The sequence below is a fragment of the Jaculus jaculus genome, chromosome 12, assembly GCF_020740685.1.
Source record: "Jaculus jaculus isolate mJacJac1 chromosome 12, mJacJac1.mat.Y.cur, whole genome shotgun sequence".
Taxonomy (NCBI): domain Eukaryota; kingdom Metazoa; phylum Chordata; class Mammalia; order Rodentia; family Dipodidae; genus Jaculus; species Jaculus jaculus.
In genome coordinates, this window is record NC_059113.1 from 7296059 (window position 1) to 7320052 (window position 23994).

The window sequence follows — 23994 nt, forward strand, 5'->3', positions numbered from 1 at the left end:
GCCTGGTTTATATTAATCTTCCTACGGTTTCATGTATGCCATGCCCGAATTTCCCTCCATACATAAATTAAATAACATAATACATTTCTTAAATGATACATTTTATATATAAAATTTGCACATTGGCGTAGAAACTTATTAAATTTTTAAAAACTATGTATTTGTGTAATTTTTAAAAGTTTAAGAAAAAATTTCCTTTGTCATCATAGGCAAGAGTTCCAGATGTGCACTAGTCCATTAGTCCTTTCCTCTAGTGCCATGGATTGTGACCTAAAGACAGCAAAATTTTCAAATTCTGACAATAATATTGGCATTATTTTAAAAACTCAACTTTTCATTTTTAGAACTGCATACACACCTTCAAATCCTCTTTCTGACTTTTCTAAAAAAAATTTTTTCTATAGTCTACTTTTCCAATAATTATTTTTAACACTTTGGTATAAAATATTTCTCTCCTTTCCTTTCTTCTCCCTCCTCTCCCCTTGTCTTTCTGTCTCTCATAGATAAATAAATAAGTAAATAAATAAATAGATTTTTTAAAAAGAGAATGGCTGGAGGGATGGCTTAGCAGTTAAGGTGACTGACTATGAAGCCTAAGGATCCAGGTTCAATTCTCCAGATCCCAGTAAGCCAGATGCACATGATGGCACATGTAGTAGCTTGAGGTCCTGGTGTGCCCATTCTCTCTCTGTCTCTCAAATAAATAAATAAACAAAATATTTTTTAACAAAAAAGAAGGAGAGCAAAGGCATAGCATGCTCTTTATTGAGTGATTAAGTGGCTGAAACACAGTTTTGCTTTTTCAAGTGGCTTGGAGACCTCTGATGAATCACAATCTGAAAATACATATTCACCTTCCATACTGTCTCCTCAATATTCATATCTGACCACACATGCAGGCATCAATATATGCACTGCTTCTGCATACACACATGCCACAAACACACACAGCACATATACATGCACACACACATGTATGCCATTGGAATAGATTTGACCTACCTTTAAATAAATTGAACCATTAGAGTGTTTTAAGCAATATCCAATATGCTTTCAAAGGCCACTCTGACTTCTTTATAAAAAATATACTGCAGGAGGCCAAAATATGAGCAGGGAGGTCAAAGTTAGTAGCAGTAAAAGTAAGACACTGTGTTTTATGTACCTACATACATTCTGCATGTAAGAAGGTGAGTAGTCAATGAGAAGCAGCAAGATAGAGAGATTGAGGGAGGAATGGCTTAGTCTGGTTTTGGTCATGCTAGATTGAAATGTTCCATAGGGGTTTGAGTATATTAATCTATAGCTATAGATAGGAACAAAGGGAAAGTTATATTGAAATTAAATTTGAGAGTATATAGGTAATACTATAGGCAATGAGAAAAACCTAGATAAATAATTCTCAACATTATCTATTCATTAGGAAAAGAAAATAATGCCCAAACTGAAGTTAAAAAAAACAAAACTGATGGAATAAAAATCTCCAAGAGGGGCTGGAGAGATGGCTTAGCGGTTAAGTGCTTGCCTGTGAAGCCTAAGGATCCCGGTTTGAGGCTCAATTCGCCAGGTCCCACGTTAGCCAGATGCACAAGGGGGCGCAAGCATCTGGAGTTTGTTTTCAGTGGCTAGAGGCCGTGGCGCGCCCATTCTCTCTCTTCTCTCCCTATCTGCCTCGTTCTCTCTCTGTCACTATCAAATAAATAAATAAAAATAAACAAAAAAAATTTTTAAAAATCTACAAGAAAGGACTGAGGCAATGATTTATTTATTTATTTTTTTTTTGCAACTCTCCAGTTAATTCAGGTAGACAATGAGGGTTAGAAGCATTGTTGAAGAGAGAACTAACCCTGGATATGTACAAAGAAAAAGATTAATGGTGAACTTATTGAGATTAAATCACTGATGCCATGTTACTCAGACATTTCGTCAAGAACAGTTCTGCGGCAATGAAAATAACTGATCTTGAGATCACAAGTAATGACACATTAACAGAACTTATAACATAAGGTTGTCATTATCATTTATATGGGATAGTTCTTAATCCAGTTTCTGCAGAGTTAAGCATGGATAACAGCTATTATTCAAAGACCTGTGGGCTTTTTAAAACCCGTTCTTTACTTTATGCTTCCTAAAACTTCTCAAACTTGCTGCTAATTAAGGAATTATTTAACACAATTAAATCTATATTGTATTTATAAGTTAATCTGTTTTTTCAGTAAGTAATCATCAGCTATGATTAGCTTATAATTTAGTTCTGCATAGCCCAAGTTCACAATATTTCATGTAATAATTGGAAAATCTAGCTAGGTAATTTTGACTTAACTAGGGAATTAATAAAAATATTCCACACCGACATGCAAGATTGTAGTAACTCATCTCCAGTCCACAGTGAATCTGTCAAGGCTCAGGGAACTTTGAGGAAAAGGGGCGGAAAGATTGTAAGATCCTCAGGGTGGGTAGGAACAGCCTGAGGCACCATGTTGGCCCTTCCCCTACAGAGACTGACTGAGGCCTTTTTGTCCCCACATTGAATACCAGTAAGCCCACTGATGACCCTCAGCAGAATTTGGGTGGGGAGAGGGGGTCTGAAGGTAATTTAAAAAACAGAAAGAAACAAAAGGCATTACTTTGTTGTTTCTTCTCATCTGTTTTCCTCTTTCAGACAATCTATTTTTTTGATTTCTAATATTCTTCCTATATTAATAACTACCAAAACTACAACACTAGCCTTAATATAGATCCTGATTCATAAAAATCCTTTAAGATGCATTTGAGCATGTTCGAATGACATCTCACCTTCTGCAGAGCTAAGTTCAGAAGGCATTTTTCATTTGTAATTTATTTATTTATGATGTGTATAGGCTCATGTTTATATGTATAAGTGTGCTGTGTGAATGTGTGAACATGCGTGTGTGTGTGTGTGTGTGTGTGTGTGTGTGTGTGTGTGCCATAGCACACGTGTGAAGGTCAGAGGACAACTTCTCTGTTTGTCATCCCATTCCACCTCATATGGGGCAAGGGCTCTTGTTCTCAGCTCCAGGAAAGAGCTTCGGGGAACTCTCCTGTCTCCACCTCCCTTCTTATTGCAGGTGTACTGGGATTGCAGAAGCCTAACACAGCTTCCTGCTTTTGCGTGGGATGGGGAGATCTGAACTCAGGCTCTCAGAGGTGCTCAGTAAGTGCTTTATCTACTGAGCCATCTCCCCAGCTCATAGAAGCTCTTTTAACAGTACAAGCAAGAGCAGGTCAAATGTAAGTACCCCAGTGGAAGATGTAGACAGAGATGAGACTGGATTTCTGCTTCATTCATAGATCTTTGCAATCTAATGGCTGATTAGAAATATGGAGAAGGCAGTAACCACGGCTGACCACATTTGCAGTTTAAGAACTCTGTAGCATCTTTTTGGTAAACAGCAAGCAAGCAGAAAAGAGGAGAGAAGAGAGGAAAGGAGAGAAAGGCATATAGAGAGAGTGAGATCAAAAGAAGGAATGAAAGAAGAAAGGAAGAAATAAAGAAGAAAGGTCAGCCTGGGCTAGAGTGAGACCCTTCCTCGAAAGAAAAAAAAAAAAAAGAACAAAACCAAAAACAGCCAGAGCTCCAACTGAACACACCTTAGGGTTAAACTCCAAGATCTGCCCAGCAGTGATACCTCCTCCTGCAGGTTGATGAGACTTCAGTGACCTTAACGCAACCAAACAGCCCTGCAGCTATAGGGGACCTACGTTCACATGCACAGGCCACATTGTCCCCAGCAACCTACTTTGCCCTCCAGCAAGCAGCCTGCGTGAGGCTGTGTCACCTGGGCAGGTCTTTAGTCTGGTCCTGTTAGGTGTGTTCAAGCCCGCTGAGCTCTGCCTGTTGGTTTCTTCTCTCCCTGGAGTGAGCCACCTTCTTCCACCATGGTGCCACTTCCCCTGGATTCTAGAAGCCTGAATAAAACAAAAAAAGTAAACAAATAAACAAACAAAAAAAACCCCAACCCTTTCTTTCCAAAGCTGCTTCTAGTCTGGTGCTTGTACAGCAACAAAAGATAACTATTGAAGGACGGGAGAGATGGCTTAGCAGTTAAGTGGTTGCCTGTGAAGCCTAAGGACCCTGGTTTGAGGCCTGATTCCCCAGGACTGAAGTTATCCGGATGCGCAAGGGGACACATGCATCTGGAGTTTGTTTGCAGTGATTGGAGGCCCTGGCATGCCCGTTCTATTTCTCTCTCTCTCTCCCTGCCTTTCTCTCTGTTCTGTCATTCTGAAATTAGTAAATAAATAATGGACAAATTTTTTTTTAAAAAAAAGATAACTACTGCAGACCCTGCCCTTCCCCACCCCACGCCTCAGTTACCTGCTTCTTCTAAGTAGGTCCCATCTCCTAAAATTTCCATGACCTCCCAAACTAGTACCACCAACTGGGCACCAAGCATTCATCACAAGAGCCTTTGACAGCCATTCCATATTCAAACCACAGCAGAAGTCTTAAGAAAAAACAAAACAAACAAACAAACAAACAAAAAATCCCGTAAGACAGAAAAAGGATGTTTTAGGTGGAACAGTTTTGGGGGAGAGCAAAGCTCCATTGAGACCAGTGTTTCTGTGTTTCTGTGTAGTTCATGGAGAGAGAGCCAATAGCAGTGGGTCTGGAGTGGGACTGGAATGAATCGGCAATTGGGGAAACAAGTCGGAAGCTCCATTCTGAAATTTGATACTGAAATGTCAATGCTTGCTATGTGGAGTTTGTAAATATATTCTCTAGAAGTGTCTCCAGTTTTAAAATGAAGAAAATGTATCTGCCAACATAAATATATGAGATTTTATTCTGATTTAACTATTTTACTTCTCTTAGTCTACTTTATAGTTCTGGGTTCACTCATTTTTTTCATTCTCAAATTTACTTTTCTCTCTTAAAAATAGTGAGTTGTTGTCAGTTTTCCACTCAGTACCCTTGACCAGAATCACCTAATCATGTTATGTATCCCAAACAATATCCCCCAAGACAGCCTATTGATCAAACAGGATGAACTTGACTTTACAATATTGTTTGTATGAGAGTGTAACAATCTACAAAATACTCCACCAGTTAAGATTTCATACAGTTTCGTTCAAAAAACGTTTATTTTCTACACAGAAGCACTTGCAAAAAGTAGACAAAGAATTTAGAATTTTGTTCAAACTCAGAAAAAGTTGATGGATCCTTGTTTCCCTTGTGTTATTGACACAGGTCTACTATGGAGTCTGTGAAGTATTCTCAAGCAATTATGATGGAGAATGTAATTAAGGGGCAATTGTCTTTCTTATTGTGATTTTAATTAGCATCAATTTGAGGTTATTTTGGAGAAAATTGTGCACAATTGGGGGCTAGAGAGATGGCTTAGCAGTTAAATGCTTGCTGTGAAGCCTAAGGACCCCGCTTTGAGGCTTGATTCCCCAGGACCCACATAAGCCAGATGCACAAGGTGGCACATGCATTTGGAGTTTGTTTGCAGTGGCTGGAGGCCCTGGAATGCCCATTCTCTCTCTACCTATCTGCCTCTTTCTCTCTCTATTGCTTTCAAATAAATGCATAAAAAGATAAACAAAATATTTTTAAAAATTGTGCACAATTATTTGAGATGTAGAATATTCTATTATTGGGGCTTGATAAGTTTTTTTTTTATTTTTAAACATCAATGACTTTCTAGAACTAAAGCTTTCTTTAAAAACCCTTCCAGGAAATGGCTCACTTATATCACTAAACTACATGAACACACTTCATCAAAGAGGAAGACATATTGTCAAACATTGCATTACTGATGTGTCAAAAAATGAGCAGACAATCAAACTAAAATTCAACATGTCTGCCACTTAAATAAATAAAATCAACAATTATTAAGTTGTTCTAAACTGCTAGAATTATGGAACATGGGGAATTATAGGACTTACATATAAGCATGAAGGAAAAATTTCCAAAGTGTCAAACCTTTTACTATGTGTAAAAAGTATTACAAGTCCCTGTGGTAGACGTGAAAACCTCAGGGTGTTTGCTAAATGTATTTCCTTCCTGAAAATTTTGATCTGTTTCAGAAGGAACACAATGTAGAAACTCTTGCCTACAAGAATATAAAATGTCCCAAAGGCAAGTCCATTAGGGCTAGAAGGTTTTCTGAGTATTTTACTAGTTCAGTGCTTCTGTTTGCCTGAAAATATATATCATTTTTTCCATAAACTTTTGCTAGGTAAAGATTCAACCTTTCCAAATAAAATTGCACCAACAATAATATAGCTGGGGCTATAGTAAATATAATTTCAAAAGAATACTTAAATAGCACTATATTATATCTTTTTCACTAAATATTTTGCAACAGTCCATGCCTGGTGTGTATACTGGTAGTAACACAACTTTATATGGTGTTGCTTAAACCTTAAAATATGATTTTACTAATAGTACCAAAAATGTACATTGTTATACCTAGTGCTCAAAAAACAAGTGAGAGTGACATGGATAACACAATATTGTGACATTGTGACTCTTTATTAAAATGTCAAGCTCTTGAACACTCTAACATTTAGGTCTCTGGGCTTCTATTTCATTCACTCAGGCTTGAAGCACTTTTTATAAACACTGAAATTTAGAAGATTCTGGAAATTCTGACTTCATATTTCTATATCTCTGTAATTACCACTTTTCTGTAGTTCTAGCAATTCAGGGACAATTCTTGATTACAGGATTTGCTCAATTTCATTTGCCTTAAAACTTACTGCTACTGCCTGTGGTTCTCTGGAACGCTTTGTTTGTCTTTAATAAAAAGTGCTCGGCTTCTAAGCGTGCAGACTAGGACCACAGCTACTGGTACATTCAGTCCCCTGCAGTACCTTCACTCCAGAAAGCCATCAGCGAGGGCCGTAATCTTCCGAAGGAACTTCTGCCACCTGATTTGCTGTCACCTCTAATAATCCAACAACCAAAAGGGTAACATGTGTCTTAACTGGTTAGTATGTATTCTATGATGTCAAATTTTTCAAGTATCATTTTGGTCATCACTAGTGCTTTAATGCCCATAATTCAAAGACTACGATGGTTTCTAGTAGGATTCACATTTAGAACTTATTAAGATCCTTCCCCTCCATACCTTAACTATCACCACGGATCCAATGAGCTGTGGGCCAGCTAGAGAGCAAGCATCAAGGGAAGTTTTCTGGATACTTTAGTTTTCAGGTTTTTTTCAGTTGACACAAGATAATGGCCACTGATTGAAGGAGATTGCTAATAAACCAAGGTTTACAATTTCAAGTGAGTCTCATCTTTCCACTAAATTTAATAGTTTTTAAATGAGTGTTGAAAAACACTATCATAAGGCTATGTACATATAAACTGGCATTTTGGCCCAGAATATTGTCTTCCTTTTTTTTCTTGCAGCAGGCTCTCACACTAGCCATACTAAACTAGAAGTTGCTGTATAGGCCAGACTGACCTTGAAGTCACAGCATTTATCCCACCTCAGCCTTGAGAGGGCTGGGATTATAGATAGGAGCCACCACACCTGGCTTTGACACAGAACATATTGGAAACGAAGTATGGATTTTATATTTCTTGTCAATGGTACTTAACCTAGAATACAAGTAACTCATATTAACCATATTTATATTTTACTTAAAGGCATTACATTGCTATAAAATAATCTCTTTTGAAGTAAAAGCAAGTGAGTTACTCAGCATCCTACCTATTTTTGTTTTTTTTTAAATTTATTGAGCATTTAAGTACATGAACGTGCTATAATTTGGCCATAATCTTCTCCATTTTTACCTAATCACCTTTTTACTGTAGAAAAAGCAAACATGATTTTCACAGATTTCTCACATCAGATGATGCTTGAATGAGGAGCCTTCTGATCAAGTACGTTAGTAAGCAAGCTGCTTCAAAGGCCTCGTTATTTCAGCATGTTTCTGTCTCCCTTGGGTCAACTGACAAACACTATTTGGAAGGAATTTTTCAACAGTAGCAATATATATGGGCTCTGTGTTTTTATTTGATGGTGAATTTTGAGGGCAGCGACAGCAAAAAGATGAATGGTTTTGAGGCAGATTTTATACCTATTCGGGAATTTCAATGTCTCAGGTCAGGGCTTCAAGTCTTCAGCCTACAGGATGTGCTGAATTGAGTCTGCACTTCATCTGAACAAATTATTAAGGTTGCTCTTGTCATTGGGATTTGCTGTTGTCAAAGGTCATGGAACATTGCTGTAGCAAACCGCCCAAAGAATAGTCTGCTGTTTATACCTGACTGCTCAAAAGCTTCATTTAAGATCACATAGATCTTAAGGTTTTCACAGACCTCAACTGTTCTTGGGGGAAATAATGCACACTATCCAAATGTTACGGCTGTCATTCATGTAATCCCAGAAGTATTCTGCTCTTTCCTGGTTTTCTTCCAGTAGTCTAGAATTTATTTTCTTTGACTATGGTAACCTTGTTCCTTCTTAGGCTATTGTTTAAACTTTTAGAAATCTATCTCTTTTTTTTTCTTTTCAAAAAATATTTTTATTAACAACTTCCATGATAATAAAAAATATCCCATAGTAATGCCCTCCCTCCCCACTTTCCCCTTTGACACTCCATTCTCCATCATGTCCCCTCCCCCTCTCAATCAGTCTCTCTCTCTTTTTTTAATTTTAACTTTTTGGTTTTTCGAGGTAGGGTCTCACCCTAGTCCAGGCTGACCTGGAATTCACTCTGTCGTCTCAGGGTAGCCTTGTACTCACAGCGATCCTCCTGCCTCTGCCTCCTGAGTGCTGGGATTAAAGGCATGCTCCACCACGCCCGGCTCTTTTATTTTGATGTCAAGATCTTTTTCTCCTATTCTGATGATCTTTTGTAGGTAGGGTCAGGCACTGAGAGATCATGGAAATCCAGGCCATTTTGTGTCTGGGGGAGCACATTGTAAGTAGTCCTACCCTTCCTTTGGCTCTTACATCCTTTCTGCCACCTCTTCCACAATAGACCCTGAGCCTTGGAAGGTGTGATAGAGATATTGCAGTGCTGAGCACTCCTGTCACTTCTTTCCAGCCCATGATGCATTCTGAGTCATCCCAAGGTCATTGCCAGCTGAAAAGAGAAGATTCTCTACCTAGAAATCTATCTTTATACATTATGAATTAAAGCCTTAGATGGTGTTTAGCACAGTGTAAATGATCTATCAGCCATTTTTAAAATGTATTTTATTTTTATTGATTTATTTGACAGAAAGAGAGAGAGAGAGCCAGGGCCTCCAGCCACTGCAAATGAACTCCAGTTGCATGTACCACCTTGTGCATCTGGCTAACATGGGTCCTGGGGAATTGAACCCATGTCCTTTGGCTTTGCAGGCAAACACCTTAACCACTAAGCCATCCCTCTAGCCCTATTGGCCATTTTTTTAGAATGCTGTAGTCAGGAATCTGGTAGTAGAGCATTAGTCATGTTAGAGCTTCTTGTCCGTTTCCTATGATTCTATGCATCTCTTCCAGAAAATACAAAACTTTCCCTCTGAGATTGAATAAGACTTGGTTTGGAGAATCCCGAAAGTTTCTTTTGCTTTATTGTGTCACAAAATCAAAGTTATTTTTCTTCCTTTATCAACAGGTTGACTTTTTCCCAAAAATTCAACAGAATACATTTTAAATGACAAATTTATCTTCAAATAGATCTTCACAGATGTTGTTTTAAAAGTTACTATTCACACAACTAAATTTAGCTCACATGGGACTATATCCAAAGTACACATTTGTGTGTGTGTGTGTGCACGTGTATGTATATATATCTCCTTAGCTATCATATCCATATATATCTGTACATATAAGTCTCTTCATATATATTTTTGTTCCTTTGTTGTAAAATTAGAAGTCTTCAATAATTGATGTATTTTGTATTTCACAGTCTGTACTGCTTTCCTCATTTAGCATCAGCTGCTGTGTTGTTTTCTACAATATATCATACTCATTGGTTTGATGTCAATATTAAATTTGCACTTAAAATCATGGCAGTGTTTATGATGGCCTCACAAATTGATATTATCTCTGTATGATTTTTTTAGATTAATTTTTTATTTTTTATTTTTTATTTATTTATTTGAGAGCGACAGACACAGAGAGAAAGACAGATAGAGGGAGAGAGAGAGAATGGGCGCGCCAGGGCTTCCAGCCTCTGCAAACGAACTCCAGACGCATGCGCCCCCTTGTGCATCTGGCTAATGTGGGACCTGGGGAACCGAGCCTCGAACCGGGGTCCTTAGGCTTCACAGGCAAGTGCTTAACCGCTAAGCCATCTCTCCAGCCCTAGATTAATTTTTTATTGACAAGTTCCATAATTATAGATCCATGGTAACTCCCTCTCTTTCTCCACTCTCCCCTTTGCAACACCACCCTCCATCATATCCCCTCCCCCTCTTAATCAGTCCCTCTTTTATTTTGATGTTATGATCTTTTCCTCCTATTATGATGGTCTTGTGTAGGTAGTGTCAGGCACTGCAAGGTCATGGATATCCAGGCCACTTTGTGTCTGGAGGAGCATGTTGTAAGGAGTCCTACCCTTACTGTGGCTCTTGCATTCTTTCTGACACCTCTTCCGCAATGGACCCTAAGCCTCGGAAGGTGTGATAGAGATATTTCAGTGCTAAGCACTCCTCTGTCACTTCTTCTCGGCATCATGGTACCTTCTGAGTCACCCCAAGGTTACTGCCAAAAGAGAAGGTTTTCTAACCAAAAGTGAGAATAGCATTAATGTATGGGTATGAACATTAAGAGAAGGGCTTACTAGGAAGTTTGGTGAACATAGTATATACATTTAGCCAGACACCAGCAGACATTACACCCCTAGGGCTCACAACTATCCCTGTGGTAGATTTTCAATATCAGGGATGTATTCCCTCCCATAGAGCGGCTTCCACTCCCAACTGAGAGTGGTTGGTTTCCCCCATAACAGTCATGCCACTATTACACCTTGGCTCATTTGGCCTGGCTGGCCAAATTTAAGGCTTGCAGTGTCCACTATTGAGCATCTCCACTAGTTATTTTTCCTCTCTCTCCCATTGAACTGCATGCAGCATAGCGTTTTCCAGCTTTCTGTCAGCTGGTCCACATGGAGTAGGTTTTCAGCTCAGCTCCAACAGAATTTCTCAGTGACCTTGTAGTCCAAGTATATGGAGTCTTCAGAAATAGGGTCTTACCAGCTATTTCTGTTGGGAAACCAAGAGCCTCAGTAATGGCCTGTAATGTTTTGGGGGCATCAGGGACCTCCCTGGACAATAGCTCACTGGAAGGTATCCCAATTCCTGGCACTGAAATTTTTCTAGTAACAATCTATGGCTTCTGGGTGTGCACTGTCCAAAAAAGTATGCTTCCATATGACTTATTCATTTCCTTTCAGATTTTGATTAGCCCTTCCCCCACCTTTCCTTTACTCAGTCTCTTCCACTGACCTCCCTTAGGCCTTTCCAGCCCCACTAATCTGTTCTTTTTCTTACAGATATACAATACAATCCTATTAAGTCTCCTCACTCTCCCTTTCTATTTCTTTTATATACCCTTTCTAGCTTACTGGCCTCTGCTACTTAGTTTTATTCTAGTTCACAGAGAAGTCCAATCATTTGTAGCTAGGTTGCAATTTGAGACAGAGCATGTGATGTTTGGCTTTCTGGGTCTGAGTTACCTCACTAAGTATAATCCTTTCCACGATGTAACCTGCTTATAAAGGTTCCATGTACAGAGTGTTCGGTAATGACTTTTTCCTTTGCATTAATATGTGGAAAATATTTTCTTTGTTTTGATAATCTTCATGTTTTTCTTCCTATTTTGATATTTTTTTAATTTTTGTATTGACTATTATTCAATGCTACAGCCTGGTTTTGGTCCTGAGGGTTTAAAAGAACCATTTGAAAACATACCTGTCTTTCCTTTTGCGCATTCCCACTGCAGAGGGGAGGCAGAGAGTGAACTACAAGTGAAAATACCCTTTTAAAGGGACACCAAGGGCAGTATAAGATAATTACCAAGTTCAGATAGACAGGGGAGGGGGTAAGTAGCCAACGACTACTGATGAAGTAACCTAGTATAGATAGTGTGATAAGATTAGAAAGCACGGAAGAAAACTCACAAGAAGATTCACTCAGGAGAGATGAGGAAGATACCAGAAAGATCAGCTTTTATGGAAGAAATTAAGGAAATAAATGAAAGGCAATAAAGGTTTTTAATCACTTTGAGATGTGGATACTGGTTTATAATCAAGTGTGAAATATCACTCTTAGGTATTAGCAAATGTCCATGTCAATATTTGAAGGAGAAGTCTAAGCCATTTCTGCAAAGAGTGGTGTGTGGCAAGTAAGTGTGCCACAAAAGAGGCAACTCAGTGGCCAGGGATCTAGTTATCCATCATATGAATAATGACAATGATAAGACCCCAGGTATATTCCTGAAGGAATCTCAGTCAACATGCCACAGACAGACTTACCACATCCACATTTATTGCTGCACTGTGTTCTAGGGAATGGAGCCATCCAGATGAATGGAAAAATAAAAATGACAGTGGGATGTTATTCTGCAACAAAGAAAAATGAAATAATAATATTAGCAGATAAATGGATGGAACTGGAGATAATTATGATAATTATATATTTACATATTATATAATTATATGATTATATAATTACTGCATGTTTTATATCTCATATGTGGAGCCTAGTTTAAATTTCTACACACATATGTATGAGGATACATGTTTATATAGGTAGATGGATCATGAAACTGAAAAGGGGAGGAAGGAATCTTAAGGGAGGGTGAAGATTTAAGGGAGAAAAGATGAAGGAATATGCAGAGCATGAAAGTAGAATGGGGGACTGTTGGGTAAGTGGAAGAGGATTAGCAAGAGGGACAAGGTGGAGGGCCGTGGGGGGAGGGTAGAATTAAAGCAAAGCATAGTGACACATATATGAAGGAATAAACCATCATGGAGCTGATTACTTTGTGTGCTAACTATAAAAAATTATTTAAAAAACTAAAAAGAAGAAATTTAGTAGGAATTTCAACTACTAATATGAGAAATGTAAAAAATGGGATATTTCAAATTTATATAAAATTATTACATGACATGATTGTTATGCTTCTAAGTGGAATAATAAAGAAAGGGATGTAAGATAGTTCATTTTAATTGCTAAGTCATATTTATTTGTTACAAATGAGTAGGCCTTTCATAAATTTTGTGAATAATGGGAAACACAATCATGTTGAAATAAAATATATGGCACAAAATTTAAGGAAGAAACATCATCAAGAAAACCATATCTTCAACCTCCATGTGACTGGTTTAACCAACCTATTAGAAAAGTTTATGAAAAGCTTTCAGACCTTTCAATGATTTTTTAAAATGTAAGACCTACATCCCTAAGGTGGAACATCAAAGTCATTGTAGTTAGAATGTATACCCACATACATTACATGTCATAAGTCTACATGAAGATATACTTCATATTTAGTTGAGGCCTTGAAAAGAAGTTTTAGGATAAAAAGATGTTTCACAATGGAAGAAAAAAAACTTCAAGCTCACATCTTATTCAAGTACCCTTGAAAGTGTTTATTAAGAACTACTCAAGAAATTAGCTCTTTTTAACTTTTCTTAAACATTTACAGGATTACTCCCTTCGTAAGAATATCAACAACTGAATAGGTCTTACACACAAAGCAAAGCATATGCTTACAAGCAGAATGTCAAATTCCTTGACTTTCTCATCTTAACAAATTCCTTCATTTCAAAAAAGGCGAGAGTGTTGTCCTTCAGTGCAGAGGTGATAAATTTGTTTGAAAAGTTTGAATAAAACCAGTTTGACAACTCATGACTCCTGATGTAATACAAGTTGTTCTTTTAGCTTCCTGGGTTATTTATTTCTCCTAAGAAAGTAAAAAATAATTATAATAATAATCTTCACACAAAGTTTCCAACTTTACCTGCAACCCTTCTCTACAATAAATTTCTGAATCATATAATTGCAAGGTTTCTAGAATTACTAAATCATTAGCCTTTGTGCATGTGCACTCCACTACTGATTATTCCTTAGAACTGGAAAAAAGTGTTTTGCCAGATATAAAAGATGGGATCTGTGTTTTCTTATTTGTATACTATTTTTAATTTATAACAATGTCAGATTTATAGAAAATAATTGCATATCTAACATGAATCACACCAAGTTTTCCCTGTCATTAAAATATTAGTATAGAGCATCTATTATAATGAGTGATAAATTATAAAGTATAGACAGATATCTTTCATTTTGCCTTATATCCTTTTGAACTCATGGATACATTGATACTTAATAGATTACTTTTATTAAGTAGGAGTTTTGTATGGATACGTCGTGTGTTGGCACCATCGTTTCTGTCCTCCCTGCCCTCATTCCACTGAAAGTATGGCCTTGGAAAGGGGTATTCCAAAGTTAAAATACTGCTTTCCTCACACCTTAACTCAACTTGACTTATCAAATGATGTATCTTACCTGACTGAGATAGGCTATGTCAGTTTCTTCTCAGTAAAATTGCTCTCATTTTCCATCTTACTGTATGGTACTCTCTAAAATGAAGTTGCTCAAGCAGCCAACCACAGATTGGGAAGTGATATTCCTCTTACACTTTTGAGGGCGGATTGTCTGCCCAAGTTATTTCTAATTCTTCACAAAATAAATTTGTCCATTCATTTCCCTTTATTTTTTATTAATTACTCAATCTGTAAGGAGAGGCTCCTAGACATCCATTTTTTTGACTAAGGTTTTTAATTGTTACCATTATTGTGTTCAAATTGCATAATCTTTGAATATTGGAAGATGTTTTGTTTGACTCATTTATTCTCTGAGATTCAAATTTTGTTTCAATACTTCCTTACATTTTAGCACTGTGAGTTTCTCCAGTATTATGATGCATTCTTCCTGTTCCCACCTGAAATCAACTACACGTCTGTGAAGGTAGAGTCAGTGCTGCTATAGGATTGCATTGCTTCTATGTCTTGTCAAACGACAATATATATGATAATATGTGTGGATATTGACCTACGTATATACATATATCCATAGGTATTTCTAAAACATTTTTATTTATTTATTTTCAAGGAGAGAGAGGGAGGAAGAGAGAAAGAAAATAGTCATGCCAAGGCCTGTTACCACTGAAAATGAACTCCAGATGCATGCACTATTTGCTGCATATGGCTTTATGTAGGTCCTGGGGAATCAAACCTGACCCCAGATTGCTGGACTTTCTAGGCAAGTGCCTTAACCACTGAGCAATCTCTCCAGCCCCTATTCATAGATATTTCTATATAAAATCATATATATCTGTGTTTAGCTAAAATAATAAAGTTTATAATTCTGGTCCATTACTACCTGACACATTCATGTATACATAACATTTGTATGCAACACTGATCCTGGCTTTCAATATGGAATGATTATTTAATTCCAGTCTATGTGTTTATAGCAGTGTCAAAGTCATGACCCCATGCCTCCATGAGAAACAGTTTTGTGAACTGGAGCACAGTATGCAGGTACAATATATTTTTTTTTCTCTAACTTTATGGACTCCAGTGATTCCTAAGCCTACTTACCTCAGCACACTTTTCTCACCCTCTCTAGGGAGCGTGTCTTTATACCCTTTTGTAATATGGTCCAACTGTATTCTTTACTCTTCCCTTTAGCCTAGATCCCTGAACTTCCTAAATGCTGTAGGATCTTATATATTTGAAGGTTAAAACTTTGAGCTTTGAAGTTCTAGAGATTTTCACCAGTATAGATTGTAATGTCTCCAATATTTATAGTGTCTCCTCCCTACCACTGATCATCTTTTATTTTATTTTATTTTTTTATTTTTCATGGTATGGTTTCACTTTAGCTCATGCTGACCTGGAAATCACTCTGTAGTCTCAGGGTGGCCTCGAACTCATTGCAATCCTCCTACCTCTGCCTTCCGAGTGCTGGGATTAAAGGCATAGGCCACCACACCCAGTTGATCGTCTTTTTTTTAAAAAAAATGTTTTTGTTCATTTTCTTATTTATTTGAGAGTGACAGACAGAGAAAGGAAGAGAGAGAGAGAGAGAGAGAGAGAGAGAGAGAAATTGGGTGTGCCAGGGCCTCCCGCCACTGCAAACAAACTCCAGATGTGTGTGCCCCTTATGCATCTGGCTAAAGTGGGTCCTGGGGAATCGAGCCTCAAACCAGGGTCCTTAGGCTTCACAGGCAAGCACCTAACCACTAAGCCATTTCTCCAGCCCTGATCATCTTTTTTTAAACAACACTATTTAAAAATTTTTAGTTTAGTTTTACTTATTTGAGACTGACAGAAAGAGAGAGAAAGAAGCAGAGAGAAAGAGAGAGAGAGAAGGAGAGAGAGAATGGGCACATTAGGGTCTCCAGCCACTGCAAACGAATTGCAGATGCATGCACCCCCTTGTGCATCTGGCTTCCGTGGGTACTGGGGATTCGAGCCTTGAACCGGGATCCTTAGGCTTCACAGGCAAGTACTTAACCAACCGCTAAACCATCTCTCCAGCCCCTGACTGATCATCTTAATCTGACTATCACATTTTCCTTTCCAAAAATGTTATATTGGAAACAAATAAAAAACAAGTTTTTGTCTGTCTTCTTTAATATAGCAATAGGCATTTAATATTCACCCATGCGTTTTTCCAGTTAACTAATTCCTACTTAGGAATAATACATCTTTATATGGGTTTACCCTAATTTGCTTATTCATTCACCTATCAGTGGACATGTTTGTTGCTTCCTGTTTTGGCGACTACAAATAAAGCTATAATAACATTTGTGGGTAGATTGTTGTGAGACATAAATTTTAACATTAGTTGTGTAAACAGCTATGACTATAATTGCCAGATTACACAGTAAGATTGTGTTTATCCTTGTAAGAAATTATGAGAGTTTTCAAAGTGGCTGCAGCATTTGATGTTCCCATGATCAATGGAGAAGAGGTCTTGATGCTCTACACCCGAGCCAGCATTGCGTAGCGTCAGGTTGTGGATGGCTGGCCACCCTCGTAGGCAAAACTGATTTTTGTCTCAGCTTGTCATTATCTAGCAGAACATGATACTGACTACTTTTTAAATTTTATTTATTTATTTATGAGAGAGAGAGAGAATGGGCACTCCAGGACCTTTAGCTGCTGCCTGTTCTTTCCTTTTCTACTCTTTTCTTTTGTTTTCCACTTTCCTAGGGTGTTGTTGCCCTGGCTGCGCTCAGCAAAGCAGTTGCTGTGAATGCAAGCAAGGGTGCTATAATTTCCCAAGTATCTAGAGAGAAACACTTGGAGCACACATGCACACACGTGCATCCCAGGACAGCACACACGCTTGTACATGCACACAGAGACACAACGTCAAGAAGCAAAAATTAATTCTCAGAGATACGTAGCCTGGTGGGAAAGGCCCACATATTCCTGCCTGCTTCTTTTGTTTGCACATTGCTCCTTTCATGGTAAACTTTGAAATTGCTACGATGACTATTTTCATGTGAATGACTTGATCCTTTGCTTCTTTCAAGAGTGTTCTGAAGTGTACCTTCCCTCCAGCCATTGTTAAATTAAGGTCCTTTCTCAAAATTTTGTCTTTAGTGTATTTTTTCTTTTGTTGTGTGTGTATAGCATGTGTGATGTGTGGTACATGTGCACAGCATGTGTGATGTGTGCTACATGTATGTGCACATGTGTACAGATGTGTGCCCCCAGTGAGGCCATGTGGGGGGCTGGAGGAGGGTGTCCTGTACGGTTCCCCTCTCTAACTTCTTTTCCTTGAGACACAGCCTCTCACAGAGCATGGAGCTCACATTGTTTGTTTAGTCTGGCTGACTAAAGAGCCTCAGTGACCTATGCCCCCTCCCTTCAGGGTGGGGTTACAGGCAGGCATGACCATGCACAGCTTTTTATGTGGGTACTGGCAGTCAGAATAAGGTCCTCATGCTTACACAGCAAAACCTCTCAGCCATTGAGCCATGACCCCAGCCCCTCTCCAAGTTTTTTTTTTAAAGATTTTATTATTTATTTATTTATTAGAGACAGAGAGAGGAAGAGAAAGAGAGAGAGAGAATGGGCACTCCAGGGCCTCTATCTACTGCAAATGAACTCCAGATGCATGTGCCACCATGTGCATCTGGCTTGCATGGAACTTGGAGAATGAAACCTGGGTCCTTAGGCTTTGCAGGCATGTGCCTTAACCACTAAGTCATCTCTCCAGCCTCCTCTCAAAGTTTGTATAGCACACAATATACTGCTATCATGGCTTTTATCACAGTATCTTATAAAAGTGAATGTCCTTTTTCATTTCCCCTCTTGATGCTAAGCTCCAAGTCTCTTCCATTTCTGTAACAGTGAATGATTCCAAGGACAGTCTCTGATGCAAAGAATATGCTCAGTGAATGTTATTTTAAATTAAAAGTAAATTATTCTCCATAAGATACATCCAATTGCCTTGTTTTTTTTTCCCCCTGAATTTTAATTTGTTGTCAATTGAGTCCACCAAGAATGCACTATTCTCCTATTTATTAAATTAAATATCTGCTGGAAGTGGCATATTAAAAATTAAACTTAGTTAAATCTCAATTTCCTGTGATCATAACATAAGTTGTTCATTGCTGCCTCTCATATTAACTTGGCTTAATGGTTAGATAGCAATTAACAGGAATGCTTAATGACCATTTTCCCATTCTGATATATCACTAATGACATGTACAGTTTAAAGTGCTTTAGGGTTAATTACGAATGCTTATAATATGCCTCCCTTCTGGCTGGTAGTCGTACCTCCTTATACCTAAGAATATGATGAGGCCTAAAGGCCTTCATAGGAAGAAATCTGGCTTACTGTGGATCAGCGTCAACTACAGTTATCCAGATTGCTACATTATTTCTAAACTATCTGCTTTTGCATCAATGATGGAAAAATGTTTATTTTAAATATGATACAAATATCTGAGCACTTTGCAAAAAACAGGAACAATTATGCTGTTGAGAGCAATTGCCTTACCTACCTGGATTTATTGAGCAAGAAGATGAACCTTATTTCCCTATCTTTTCTTTTAATGTTTACCTATTCCTAATGTATTTCTTTTGGGTCCATTTCAAGATTAACTTCTCCACAAGGTAATATTTTGATTCTGATCTAGACAGAAAAGTGAGCAGTTTTATATTCTATATAACCAATCAGTAGATGAAACAGGTGTTGTAATCCAATATAGTCATCATAGGCTTTCTATATTCTTGTATATTTTTCATTATATAATATAAAAATGTATACCAAAGCGGCTGCTTAGTGTTCCCCAATATTTCACAGATTTAACTTTCTTTTCAAAGATTCCTGTTATTGTTTCTAAGATGCATTTGAAGCTCTCCAGCCCATAGCCATGTATCATATTCTTTTCTACTTTCTCTTTTCCGTGCAGTGCTTATGGTTAATATTTCATGTTTATTAACATGGTATTTATATGAAAGTGACTGCATTAGCTTATTTTGGATTATTTGGCCTTATCATTCCAAAATTGGGATACTAGACTTAAATACAACAGAATATGAGGATGCAGTTGTTATTTTCTTATGGCATTTCAGCAGGTGTAGCCAAAAGTTTAATCACCTTTGTCATGACTATTAACAACTGGTCAAAAGAATATGGGTTTTTCACAGTACAATTTAGGAAAAGGTGTATAAGTTCAGGAGTAAGTAAGTTTATAAGTACAAAATATGGTGACCACAAAGATCTCAGTGGTTTCCAGACTTGCAACTTCTCTAGAATAGAAGTTGCACAAAATCCAACTCAAATAAAAGATACGAGTGTAACCGTCATCTTACGCAATCTCCTACGCCTTCTTTGGAACCTACAGTACAGCAGGTACAGCCAATAAATATCTGATGAGAAGCGTGGACTTACTGATTAAGGGGGGATGCCACCACCACCCCTGTCACTAACAAAGGACACACTACAAATGAAAGGGCACACTCCCAGATTCTGGATGGAAAATAATAAGTAACTCTTGAAAAAAATGCATTGTAGAATTTAAAAATACCAGAATTTTCTGAGTTATTTTCTTGGCTTTGTATTCAAGCAAGAATTCAACATTTTAAGAATTAAAGGGATATGAAATTACAGTTGTTCTTTTAATGTTTTATTTTATTTATTTACTTTAATGTGGGAAGGGAACACCGATATTTATTGCTACTGCAAATGAACACCAGACACTTTTGTCAATTTTTGGTGTCCATCTTATGTGGGTGGCTTGGGAATTGGATGAACCCACGTCAGCAGACTTTGCCAGCAAATTCTTTGAAAGGCTGAGCCATCTTCTTAGACTGGAGATTTTCTTTCTAAATGAGTAGCAAGGGCTTGGAAAATGTCTCAGTCAACAAACTGCTCACTACACAAGTGTGAGTCTCTGACTTGGGATTCCTAAAACCCATGTAAAGCCAGATATCGTAGTTACTGTGCAGATTCCCAGTAGATCTATAGTGGGCGAGGTGGGAACAGGGGAATCCCAGGATGCTGGGGAGCTAGTTAGCCTGGTGAACGCAGTGGTGAGCTGTGAGACTGCTCAAGCAATGTGGGAGGCAAGAACACACCCCAGACTATTTGTTGCCCTCCACACATATGCTGTGGCTGGTACGTGTCCTCTCTTCCTCTCTCTCTCTCACACACACACACTGAATACATAACAGTTTAGCAGTGGAACACTTACTTATATTTGATTAAACTGTTTTGGTCATTATGTATCATTTCACTCTTTGCCTTTGAATAAGATACTCATTTTCATTTACTCTTAGCACACTTTAAGAAATGCAATTAAAAGCTAATGAGCAAACAAGATAGTGAGTGCTGGTAATATGGAAATATTTACTTCTTGTGCAGTGCAAATTAGTTGGATATTCATATTTCATATTAAATAGATAAGACTTTTTTTTCATAAAATCTCAAGCAATGAGTTAGGGTAAGGACTAATAATCTCAACAATGTTTCCCATTGTTCCTCATTTTTCTTCCTGTACCCCAAATGAATGACTTACCCATGTCAGATGCTGGCAATATTAAGAAATATAGTTCATTGAGTACCTGAAACTTAATTTTTTAAATATATTTTTAAATTTTTATTTATTTTGTTTGAGAGAAAGAGAGGGAGAGAGGGAGAGAGAGAATGGGTGTGCCAAGGCCTCCATCCACTACAAATGAACTCCAGATTTATATGCCACCATGTGCATCTGGCTCTATGTGGGTTCTGGGGAACTAGGGTCATTAGGCTTTGAAGGCAAGCACCTTAATCTCTGAACCATCTCTCCAGCCGAGAAGCTTACTTTTTATCAGGTTTTTTTTATTACTTTTCTGTTTACATTGTTCAGACCCATTTAACTTGAGTATTTTGTCATTGAATAACTCATCAATCCACAGCGCAACCTTTCTTCATGTTGCTTGTCTTAGTGCTCTAAAATGTGCTATTTTGAATCCCTGAAATGTTATAAACCAACAGATTGCTAATTGCTTTGAATGCTGTGAAAATAATTACTCCACATTATTTTTGATATTTAATTGACAGTGTAACACATTTAACTAAAGACCTGCAATAAACTATTTCTAATTATGGAGGGTGGTGAAGTGGAAAAGTAGGCTGTAAAACTTTACAAGGGAAACAATGTTTCTCCATTATATTAAAAGTCCATGTTGATATGATGTTTTCAGAGGCACAAAATTCTCCCAAGGGAAAGTTCTGAAAAACTAGAAGAAATTTTGGACTATTATTCTTCAAAAATATGACAAGGATAGTTTTGAATTATTATTTTTAAATAGATTATGCATCAATGGATGTTACGTACCAACTTCATTCTACTTGTACTAAACTTTTGCCCTTGGCAAAACTTTGAGATATAATCATGACATCACCAGAATGAGTAACCCATCACTTTCTGGGGTTCAGTTGATTCTGATTCTTTAGAATTTTCAGCTGAAAAACTGCCAAAATTTGTCATTGACATGCATCTCATGATATTGCTTTGGTGAATGATGGAGTGCATGTACAGAGGCAGTTCCCTATGATTATAGTAGAGCTAAAAAAAAAAAAAAAGAAAGAAAGAAAACAACAACAAAAATCCCCTGTTGCCCAGTGACAGCACAGATGTCTTCCCATCAGGGTGCAGCGTAACGGTGGGTGCTGCTGAGCACCTTGCCACCCGTCATGTAGCTGATGGTACTTGATGATGAGTGACTGCAAGTGGCCATGCATTTACTACACTGTACTACACTGTACCCTAATTATTTTAGAGTGTACTCAGGTATATAATATATGCATAACATATATATGTATATATATACCTATATATATGCATACACATATATACATAAATCACTTACTGCGAGTTAGTGTGCCCTTTTACACTGACAGTAGCCTCAGGTATCTTGAGGTTACAAGTCTCTTAGTGCCCATGTTTAGTGAACACCAAGCCACTCTGTAATGCTCCCTCAGTAATGACACCATCTACTGACTCAGTTCTCAGAATGTTTCTTTGTTCTCAACTGCTAAGATTGTGTACAGTTATCATTGACAATTAGGTCTATTCTTAGCTCCCAGGGTCAGACTTCATCATTTTTCATAGACCCCTGAAAATATCACTTAGAATCTAGTGCAACAAAGTTCTGCTGTCTAGAAGTATCAAAAAGGAAACTATAAATGATATTGGGCACTTTGAAAAGGTGTTTATTGTTTCCATTAGCTTATAATTCCAGGATATTAGTAGTAATTGACATATCATTTTTTTAAATCTTACTCATGATTTCTAGTTAAATTACGCTATTTCCATTAGTATTTTTTAAATTGATGGTTTAAGACATTTTAATTCTATATATTTTCCAAAACACAGCTGAAGGAAGTGATGTGTTTCAGGGGATGTAAATTATTTTCAGAATTTCAGGTATTGAAAAGGGAAAAGAGGAACGTGAAAATGCTGGGCTGGTGTGAAGCAATAGCCCGTCACCCTCCCAGAATCCCGACAAGCACGCGGACGCCCGAGCTCTCCCGGGATTTAGCAGACGCCTCTCAAACCTCCACGCTGGTGAGTGGAAAATTCTTTTACTTCAAAGTAACTTGTAGTGAATGAAATATTAAGAAAAATTAGAGAGGAGAACCTTCTAAATAAGTATTTATGGAGGTATTTGTCTTGACACTCTACTGTTCATATAGATTCAGTTTAAACAATGAGCATTAATTAGCATATCTTAAATTCTCAGCTAATTAAACCATAAAATTTGAGTTTAACGCAAACAAACACAGTTGACTTTTTTTTTTCTTTTTGTTACTTTAGAGTTATGCTAATATTGTTTTAGTGACCTTAAGGAAATACTTCACATCCTTGGGTTCTAATCCAGTGTAGTGGAAAAAGAGAAGGGAAATGAACCCAAATTCACAAGGACAATAAATATCAGTTAGGTCAATATAAGCAAAGAATCAGAATCAGACTTTCTGTACGTTTGTAAAAGTGACTGAAACTAAAAACTCACAGTTTGTGCAGCAACTTATTAAATTAATGTAAAAATAATTTGAAGACGGATTCACTAACATGCTGTGTTCACTCCTTTGTTCACTACCTCGAGAAAATGCTGGATAAAAATCACAGGAGGGTTGCTCTGTGAGGGATGTGGTGTGTCCTGTCAGGGGAGATGCGGTGCAGGAGCAGGAGGCGCTGCTCACACGCCCTGCTCATGGTCAGGAAGCAGAGCCGCCGCTGCTAAGCTCGGTCCCTCCTCTCTCTCTTTTTATTTGGTTTCTTGAGGGAGGTAGGGTCTCACTCTAGCTCAGGCTGACCTGGAATTCACTATGTAGTCTCAGGGTGGCCTTGAACTCGCAGCGATCCTCCTACCTCTGCCTCCCGAGTGCTGGGATTAAAGGCGTGCGCCACCACGCCTGGCTTCGTTCCCTCCTTTCTAATCACTCCACTGCCTCGGCCTATGGAGAGGTGCTGCCAGCATTTAGGGTGGGTCGCCCCACTTCAC

The 23994-nt window shown here is 37.9% G+C and overlaps 1 protein-coding gene across 2 annotated transcripts in view; it reads left to right on the forward strand.

Moving 5' to 3' along the window:
- Marchf1 (membrane associated ring-CH-type finger 1) overlaps positions 1 to 23994 on the forward strand; it is a 394778-nt gene that overhangs the window by 83496 nt on the left and 287288 nt on the right. For both annotated transcript variants that reach the window (XM_045131784.1, XM_045131785.1), the window contains exon 2: positions 22909 to 23057. In XM_045131784.1, the coding sequence (XP_044987719.1) occupies positions 22947 to 23057 (111 nt within the window). In that variant the 5' untranslated portion in view covers positions 22909 to 22946. The remainder of the gene's footprint in view (positions 1 to 22908; positions 23058 to 23994) is intronic.